Source organism: Scyliorhinus torazame, chromosome 19, assembly GCF_047496885.1.
Source record: "Scyliorhinus torazame isolate Kashiwa2021f chromosome 19, sScyTor2.1, whole genome shotgun sequence".
Taxonomy (NCBI): Eukaryota; Metazoa; Chordata; class Chondrichthyes; order Carcharhiniformes; family Scyliorhinidae; genus Scyliorhinus; species Scyliorhinus torazame.
The window spans coordinates 26,316,010-26,325,679 of record NC_092725.1 but is presented as its reverse complement, the minus strand read 5'-3'; the positions used below and the strand labels follow the sequence as shown (position 1 = coordinate 26,325,679).

Here is a 9,670-nt window from a genome sequence, read left to right as displayed (position 1 = left end):
TACGCCCCCCCCCGCCTTTACGCCCCCCCCCGCCTTTACGCCCCCCCCCCCGCCTTTACGCCCCCCCCCGCCTTTACGCCCCCCCCCCCCCGCCTTTACGCCCCCCCCCCCCGCCTTTACGCCCCCCCCCGCCTTTACGCCGCCTTGCACGCCGCCCTTTACCCCCTCCTTATGGGATCTTGTTATTAAATTGGAACTGTTAAAGGGGTAATTTATTAAGGTTATACATTGAGTACTGTAGCTGTGTGGGGTATTTATGTTTGTAGTAGGTAAAAATGGTTACTGTGTGCGTTTATAAAAATGTTCATTAAATTCGTTGAATAAAGCTTAATTTTGTTTAAAAGTGCTTCACACCTCTGTTGAATAACACATGTGCTCATCGTAACCAAAATCAATAGACAGTTGTTGGTCAGGTGAACTCCATGATATATTTGTAGTTTTCGAAACCCTGGCCCATATCAGCCGGCAGGAGCGGCGCAGGGGAGCTGAGGGGGGGGCTGGGGGGGGCAGGTGGGCTGGGGGGCTGTGGGTGGGCTGGAGCGGCGCAGGGGAGCTGTGGGTGGGCTGGGGGTCCGTGGGGGGGCTGTGGGTGGGCTGGGGGCTGTGGGTGGGCTGGAGCGGTGCAGGGGGAGCTGTGGGTGGGCTGGGGCGGACAGCGGGGGCTGTGGGTGGGCTGGGGCGGACAGCGGGGGCTGTGGGTGGGCTGGGGCGGACAGCGGGGGCTGTGGGTGGGCTGGGGCGGACAGGGGGGGCTGTGGGTGGGCTGGGGCGGACAGCGGGGGCTGTGGGTGGGCTGGGGGGACAGCGGGGGCTGTGGGTGGGCTGGGGCGGACAGCGGGGGCTGTGGGTGGGCTGGAGGGACAGCGGGGGCTGGGGGACAGCGGGGGCTGTGGGTGGGCTGGGGGGGTGCAGTGGGAGCTGTGGGTGGGCTGGGGCGGACAGCGGGGGCTGTGGGTGGGCTGGAGCGGCGCAGGGGAGCTGTGGGTGGGCTGGGGGTCCGTGGGGGGGCTGTGGGTGGGCTGGGGGGGCTGTGGTGGGCTGGGGGGGTGTGGGTGGGCTGGAGCGGACAGCGGGGGCTGTGGGTGGGCTGGGGCGGACAGCGGGGGCTGTGGGTGGGCTGGGGCGGACAGCGGGGGCTGTGGGTGGGCTGGCGCGGTGCAGGGGAGCTGTGGGTGGGCTGGGGGGCTGTGCGTGGGCTGGAGCGGACAGCGGGGGCTGTGGGTGGGCTGGGGGGACAGCGGGGCTGTGGGTGGGCTGGAGCGGACAGCGGGGGCTGTGGGTGGGCTGGGGGGACAGCGGGGGCTGTGGGTGGGCTGGGGGGACAGCGGGGGCTGTGGGTGGGCTGGAGGGACAGCGGGGGCTGGGGGTGGGCTGGGGGGACAGCGGGGGCTGTGGGTGGGCTGGGGGGGTGCAATGGGAGCTGTGGGTGGGCTGGGGCGGACAGCGGGGGCTGTGGGTGGGCTGGAGGGACAGCGGGGGCTGTGGGTGGGCTGGAGGACAGCGGGGGCTGGGGGTGGGCTGGGGCGGACAGCGGGGGCTGTGGGTGGGCTGGAGGGACAGCGGGGGCTGTGGGTGGGCTGGAGGGACAGCGGGGGCTGTGGGTGGGCTGGAGGGACAGCGGGGGCTGGGGGGACAGCGGGGGCTGTGGGTGGGCTGGGGGGGTGCAATGGGAGCTGTGGGTGGGCTGGGGCGGACAGCGGGGGCTGTGGGTGGGCTGGAGGGACAGCGGGGGCTGGGGGGACAGCGGGGGCTGTGGGTGGGCTGGGGCGGACAGCGGGGGCTGTGGGTGGGCTGGAGGGACAGCGGGGGCTGTGGGTGGGCTGGAGGGACAGCGGGGGCTGTGGGTGGGCTGGGGGGGTGCAGTGGGAGCTGTGGGTGGGCTGGGGTGGACAGCGGGGGCTGTGGGTGGGCTGGGGCGGACAGCGGGGGCTGTGGGTGGGCTGGGGCGGACAGCGGGGGCTGTGGGTGGGCTGGAGGGACAGCAGGGGCTGTGGGTGGGCTGGAGGGACAGCGGGGGCTGGGGGTGGGCTGGGGGGACAGCGGGGGCTGTGGGTGGGCTGGGGCGGACAGCGGGGGCTGTGGGTGGGCTGGAGGGACAGCGGGGGCTGTGGGTGGGCTGGAGGGACAGCGGGGGCTGTGGGTGGGCTGGGGCGGACAGCGGGGGCTGTGGGTGGGCTGGAGGGACAGCGGGGGCTGTGGGTGGGCTGGGGGGGTGCAGCGGGAGCTGTGGGTGGGCTGGGGCGGACAGCGGGGGCTGTGGGTGGGCTGGGTCGGACAGCGGGGGCTGTGGGTGGGCTGGAGGGACAGCGGGGGCTGTGGGTGGGCTGGGGCGGACAGCGGGGGCTGTGGGTGGGCTGGGGCGGACAGCGGGGGCTGTGGGTGGGCTGGAGGGACAGCGGGGGCTGTGGGTGGGCTGGGGGGCTGTGGGTGGGCTGGAGCGGACAGCGGGGGCTGTGGGTGGGCTGGGGGGACAGCGGGGGCTGTGGGTGGGCTGGGGGGACAGCGGGGGCTGTGGGTGGGCTGGGGCGGACAGCGGGGGCTGTGGGTGGGCTGGAGCGGCGCAGGGGGCTGTGGGTGGGCTGGGGGGACAGCGGGGGCTGTGGGTGGGCTGGGGCGGACAGCGGGGGCTGTGGGTGGGCTGGAGGGACAGCGGGGGCTGTGGGTGGGCTGGAGGGACAGCGGGGGCTGGGGGTGGGCTGGGGGGACAGCGGGGGCTGTGGGTGGGCTGGGGGGGTGCAGTGGGAGCTGTGGGTGGGCTGGAGCGGCGCAGGGGGAGCTGTGGGTGGGCTGGGGGGCTGTGGGTGGGCTGGAGCGGACAGCGGGGGCTGGGGGTGGGCTGGGGGGACAGCGGGGGCTGTGGGTGGGCTGGGGCGGACAGCGGGGGCTGGGGGTGGGCTGGGGGGACAGCGGGGGCTGTGGGTGGGCTGGAGGGAGAGCGGGGGCTGGGGGGACAGCGGGGGCTGTGGGTGGGCTGGGGCGGACAGCGGGGGCTGTGGGTGGGCTGGAGGGACAGCGGGGGCTGTGGGTGGGCTGGAGGGACAGCGGGGGCTCAGGGGACAGCGGGGGCTGGGGGGGTGCAGTGGGAGCTGTGGGTGGGCTGGGGCGGACAGCGGGGGCTGTGGGTGGGCTGGGGCGGACAGCGGGGGCTGTGGGTGGGCTGGGGCGGACAGCGGGGGCTGTGGGTGGGCTGGGGCGGACAGCGGGGGCTGTGGGTGGGCTGGAGGGACAGCGGGGGCTGTGGGTGGGCTGGGGGGACAGCGGGGGCTGGGGGGACAGCGGGGGCTCTGGGTGGGCTGGAGGGCAGCGGGTGCTGTGGGTGGGCTGGTGTGGGGGGGCAGCAGGTGCTGTGGGTGGGCTGGTGTGGGGGGGGCAGCGGGAGCTGTGGGTGGGTTGGGGGGGCAGCGGGAGCTGTGGGTGGGCTGGTGTGGGGGGGGCAGCGGGAGCTGTGGGTGGGTTGGGGGGGCAGCGGGAGCTGTGGGTGGGCTGGGGGGCAGCGGGAGCTGTGGGTGGGCTGAGGGGGCTGTGGGGGGGCAGCGGGGGCTGTGGGTGGGCTGGGGGGGCAGCGGGGGCTGTGGGTGGGCTGGAGGGCTCCGGGTGCTGTGGGGGGGGCAGCGCGAGCTGTGGGTGGGCTGGGGGTCAGCGGGAGCTGTGGGTGGGCAGTGGGGGCTGTGGGTGGGCTTTCGGAGGGGATCTGCAATGAGAACAGATTTGAATTTGCTTTCTCTCTCTCTCTCTCCAGGCGTCAGTCCGTCTCACTCCAACTACAATGTTGTATGCAGGAAAGTCACCAGACGGATCCCATTTGTTGGTAACTGGAGATATGTGTGACTGAGGATCTCTGGGTGCATGAGATGAACAGGAATGGGTATTGGACTGGGTGGGATATTAAAGGGTGCGGGGAGTGAGGGAGAGAGTGGGATTAGACTGGGTGGGATATTAAAGAGTGAGGGGGGAGAGTGGGATTAGATTGGGTGGGATATTAAAGAGTGAGTGGGGAGAGTGGAATTAGACTGGGTGGGATATTAAAGGGTGAGGGGAGTGAGGGGGGAGAGTGGGATTTGACTGGGTGGGATATTAAAGAGTGAGGGGGGAGAGTGGGTGGGATATTAAAGGGTGCGGGGAACGAGTGGGGAGAGTGGGATTAGATTGGGTGGGATATTAAAGAGTGAGTGGGGAGAGTGGAATTACACTGGGTGGGATATTAAAGGGTGCGGGGAACGAGGGGGGAGAGTGGGATTAGACTGGGTGGGATATTAAAGGGTGTGGGGAGTGAGGGAGAGAGTGGGATTAGACTGGGTGGGATATTAAAGAGTGAGGGGGGAGAGTGGGATTAGATTGGGTGGGATATTAAAGTGAGTGGGGAGAGTGGAATTAGACTGGGTGGGATATTAAAGGGTGTGGGGGGTGAGGGAGAGAGTGGGATTAGATTGGGTGGGATATTAAAGGGTGAGGGGGGAAGAGTGGGATTAGACTGGGTGGGATATTAAAGGGTGTGGGGTGGGGGGGAAGTGGGATTAGACTGAGTGGGATATTAAAGTGTGTGGTGAGTGAGGGGGAGAGTGGGATTAGACTGGGTTGGATATTAAATGGTGTGGGGAGTGAGGTTGAGAGTGGGATTAGACTATGTGTGATACTAAAGGGTGCGGGGAACGAGGGGGGAGAGTGGAATTAGACTGGGTGGGATATTAAAGGGTGTGGAGAGTGAGGGGGAAGAGTGGGATTAGACTGGGTGGGATATTAAAGGGTGCGGGGAGTGACGGGGGGGAGGGGGGGATTAGACTGGGTGGGATATTAAAGGGTGCGGGGAGTGAGGGGGGGCAGTGGGATTAGACTGGGTGGGATATTAATGGGTGTGGGGAGTGAGGGGGGGGGCAGTGGGATTAGACTGGGTGGGATATTAATGGGTGTGGGGAGTGAGGGGGAGAGTGGGATTAGACTGGGTGGGATATTAAAGGGTGAGATGAGAGTGGGATTAGACTGGGTGGGATATTAAAGGGTGCGGGGGGAGAGTGGGATTAGACTGGGTGGGATATTAAAGGGTGCGGGGAACGAGGGGGAGAGTGGGATTAGACTGGGTGGGATATTAAAGTGTGTGAGGGGGGAGAGTGGGATTAGACTGGGTGGGATATTAAAGGGTGCGGGGAACGAGGGGGGAGAGTGGGATTAGACTGGGTGGGATATTAAAGAGTGAGGGGGGAGAGTGGAATTAGATTGGTTGGGATATTAAAGAGTGAGGGAGAGAGTGGGATTATACTGGGTGGGATATTAAAGGGTGAGGGGGGGGAGAGTGGGATTAGACTGGGTGGGATATTAAAGGGTGCGGGGAGTGAGGGGGAGAGTGGGATTAGACTGGGTGGGATATTAAAGGGTGAGGGGAGTGGAATTAGACTGGGTGGGATATTAAAGGGTGCGGGGAACGGGGGGGGAGAGTGGGATTAGACTGTGTGGGATATTAAAGGGTGCGGGGAGTGAGGGGGAGAGTGGGATTAGACTGGGTGGGATATTAAAGGGTGAGGGGAGTGAGAGGGGGAGAGTGGGATTAGACTGGGTGGGATATTAAAGGGTGCGGGGAACGAGGGGGGAGAGTGGGATTAGACTGGGTGGGATATTAAAGGGTGAGGGGGGGAGAGTGGGATTAGATTGGGTGGGATATTAAAGAGTTGGGGGAGAGTGAGATTAGTCTGGGTGGGATATTAAAGGGTGCGGGGAACGAGGGGGGAGAGTGGGATTAGACTGGGTGGGATATTAAAGGGCGAGGGGAGTGAGTGGGTGGAGTTGGATTAGACTGGATGGGATATTAAAGGGTGCGGGGAGTGAGGGGGGAGCGTGGGATTAGACTGGGTGGTATATTAAAGAGTGAGGGGGGAGTGGAATTATACTGGGTGGGATATTAAAGGGTGAGGTGGGAGAGTGGGATTAGATTGGGTGGGATATTAAAGGGTGCGGGGAGTGACGGGGAGAGTGGGATTAGACTGATGTGGGATATTAAAGGGTGAGGGGAGTGAAAGGGGGAGAGTAGGATTAGACTGGGTGGGATATTAAAGGGTGCGGGGAACGAGGGAGGAGAGTGGGATTAGACTGGGTGGGATATTAAAGGGTGAGGGTGGTAGAGTGGGATTAGATTGGGTGGGATATTAAAGAGTGGTGGGAGAGTGGGATTAGACTGGGTGGGATATTAAAGGGTGAGGGGAGCGAGGGGGGGTAGCGGGATTAGACTGGATGGGATATTAAAGGGTGCGGGGAGTGAGGGGGGAGAGTGGGATTAGACTGGGTGGGATATTAAAGGGTGCGGGGAGTGAGGGGGGAGAGTGGGATTAGACTGGGTAGGGTATTAAAGGGTGTGGGGAGTGAGGTTGAGAGAGGGATTAGACTATGTGGGATATTAAAGAGTGAGGGGGGAAGAGTGGGATTAGACTGGGTGGGATATTAAAGGGTGAGGGGGGAGAGTGGGATTAGACTGGGTGGGATATTAAAGGGTGCGGGGAGTGAGGGAGAGTGGGATTAGACTGGGCGGGATATTAAAGGGTGCGGGGAGTGAGGGAGAGAGTGGGATTAGACTGGGTGGGATATTAAAGGGTGTGGGGAGTGAGGGAGAGAGTGGGATTAGACTGGGTGAGATATTAAAGGGTGTGGGGAGTGAGGGAGAGAGTGGGATTAGACTGGGTGGGATATTAAAGGGTGAGGGGGGAGAGTGGGATTAGACTGGGTGGGATATTAAAGGGTGAGGGGGAGAGTGGGATTAGACTGGGTGGGATATTAAAGGGTGTGGGGAGTGAGGGGTGGGGTGGGGAAGTGGGATTAGACTGCGTGGGATATTGAAGGGTGCGGGGAGTGAGGGGGAGAGTGGGATTAGACTGGGTGGGATATTAAAGGGTGCGGAGAGTGAGGCGGGAGAGTGGGATTAGTTTGGGTGGGATATTAAAGGGTGCGGGGAGTGAGGGGGAGAGTGGGATTAGACTGGGTGGGATATTAAAGGGTGTGGGGAGTGAGAGGGGGAGAGTGGGATTAGACTGGGTGGGATATTAAAGGGTGCGGGGAGTGAGGGGGAGAGTGGGATTAGACTGGGTGGGATATTAAAGGGTGCGGGGAATGAGGGGGAGAGTGGGATTAGTTTGGGTGGGATATTAAAGGGTGTGGGGAGTGAGGGGTGGGGGGGGAAGTGGGATTAGACTGCGTGGGATATTGAAGGGTGCGGGGAGTGAGGGGGAGAGTGGGATTAGACTGGGTGGGATATTAAAGGGTGCGGAGAGTGAGACGGGAGAGTGGGATTAGTCTGGGTGGGATATTAAAGGGTGCGGAGAGTGAGACGGGAGAGTGGGATTAGTCTGGGTGGGATATTAAAGGGTGCGGGGAGTGAGGGGGAGAGTGGGATTAGACTGGGTGGGATATTAAAGGGTGCGGGGGGAGAGTGGGATTAGTCTGGGTGGGATATTAAAGGGTGCGGAGAGTGAGGCGGGAGAGTGGGATTAGACTGGGTGGGATATTAAAGGGTGCGGAGAGTGAGGGGGGAGAGTGGGATTAGACTGGGTGGGATATTAAAGGGTGCGGAGAGTGAGACGGGAGAGTGGGATTAGACTGGGTGGGATATTAAAGGGTGCGGGGAGTGAGGGAGAGAGTGGGATTAGACTGGGTGGGATATTAAAGGGTGCGGAGAGTGAGGCGGGAGAGTGGGATTAGACTGGGTGGGATATTAAAGGGTGCGGAGAGTGAGGCGGGAGAGTGGGATTAGACTGGGTGGGATATTAAAGGGTGCGGGGGGAGAGTGGGATTAGACTGGGTGGGATATTAAAGAGTGAGGGGGGAAGAGTGGGATTAGACTGGGTGGGATATTAAAGGGTGCGGGGAGTGAGGGGGGAGAGTGGGATTAGACTGGGTGGGATATTAAAGGGTGCGGGGAGTGAGGGGGAGAGTGGGATTAGTCTGGGTGGGATATTAAAGGGTGCGGGGAGTGAGGCGGGAGAGTGGGATTAGTCTGGGTGGGATATTAAAGGGTGCGGGGACTGCTAGTCCTCGATGTGGCGTTCTAATTCTCCCCCTCTTGCATTTGTAGAAAAGTGCCCGCTACTTGCTCAAGGAGCTGCCTGTCCGTATCGCGCATCGAATAAAGAGCATCCGGAACCTTCCATTCATCATGGGCTGTAACCCGACCCTTCTGCAGGTGGTGAGTGTCACGTCACAGGGATTTCAAACACACCGAAAGGGTCCTCTCAGCAGTTCTTTAAGTTTATGGAAGGGCTTCGACTGGTAGGGGTCGGTGAGGGCGAGTAAAGCAGAAAATATATCCATCGGCGACCCGAGAACCGCCCGAGACTTTGTGTCCGGACTCCGGAGCCTCATCACTGTTGGGATGTAGGAGATTGCACAGTCGATTGGCCCATAGTGAGCAGAGCCCGACAGTGAGATCTATTATTATGCGGTGCTCCCTCCGTACAGACCCTCCGACAGTGCGGCGCTCTCTCAACACCGACCCACCGACAGTGCAGTGCTCCCTCAGCACTGACCCTCTGACAGTACAGCGCTCCCTCAGCACTGACCCTCCGATAGTGCTGTGCACCCTCAGCACCAATCCTCCAACAGTGCGGCGCTCCCTCAGCACTGACCCGCCGACAGTGCGGCGTTCCCTCAGTACTGACCCTCCGACAATGCCGCGCTCCCTCAGTACTGACCCTCAGACAGTGGCGCTCCCTCAGTATTGACTCTCTGCCAGTGCGATGCTCCCTCAGCACCGGCAATGCAGCACTCTTTTCTCCAGTGGCACAGCGCCCCCTCAAGGCTAACCCTGCTAGAGGGTAACATGGACAGAGTTTGCGCTAATCTCCTTATCAATCTGTCTTTTGCGGCCCACATTCTGGTGGATTTCTTTCTTCCCTGCACTAATTTGTCTTTTTTTTTTTGCAGCATGAGTTATACATTCGCGCCTTCCAGAAGCTCAGTGAGTTTCCTCCGGTAAGTAAAGGCGTCACCACTCCATGACAATGGGTTATTACTCCACCGAGGGCTATGCTCACGCTGCTAGCTACAACTTGTGGCCTTTCTGATGGCGCGAGACTTACTTTTCGCTCACTTTCCGTGTGTCACGGGAGCGTCCCTTTAAGAAATGTTTTTGTCTTATCACATGGCTTCAGTGATGTCATGTGGGAGGAGCTGGGCTGTGGCTCTGAGTTTTACTTTTGTTTTGAGTTTGAACTGGTGTACTGCACAGGTTGAAACGAAGTGTCTCTCTAACTGCAGTTTAAAAGCTGTTTGCAGACTAATTGATAACTTAAAAGCGATAACTGTCTTCTGGAAGGAATCCATACCTGCTGTTTTGGAAAGGACACTAGCGTATCCGTACCAAGGCAGGAAGAGTGCCGTGTGTGGGGCCACTCCTTTGAAAAGGCGTTTAAGGGATCTTGTTTTTAAACTGGAACAGTAAAGGGGAATTTATTAAGGGTTATACATAGAGTACTGTAGCTGTGTGGGGTATTTATGTTTGTAGTTGATAATTCTTACTGTGTGTGTTTATAAAAATGTTAACTAAATTCGTAGAATAAAGTTTTCTTTTTTGATTAAAAGTGCTTAAAGCCTCTGTTGAATAACACCTGAAAGTCAGGCCCTTGTGCTCATCGGAACCAACATCGATAAACAATTGTAGGTCAGGTGAACTCAATGATATACTTTGGAGTTTTCC

The 9,670-nt window shown here is 60.8% G+C and overlaps 1 protein-coding gene across 1 annotated transcript in view; it reads left to right on the top strand.

The window, feature by feature from the left end:
* Positions 1-3,687: 3,687 nt before the first annotated feature.
* The window catches only part of LOC140396063 (branched-chain alpha-ketoacid dehydrogenase kinase-like), a 32,940-nt gene continuing 26,957 nt past the window's right edge, over positions 3,688-9,670 (top strand). The window contains exons 1-3 of the mRNA XM_072484163.1: positions 3,688-3,808; positions 8,051-8,161; positions 8,899-8,946. Coding sequence (XP_072340264.1) covers positions 3,767-3,808; positions 8,051-8,161; positions 8,899-8,946 — 201 coding nt within the window. The 5' untranslated portion in view covers positions 3,688-3,766. The remainder of the gene's footprint in view (positions 3,809-8,050; positions 8,162-8,898; positions 8,947-9,670) is intronic.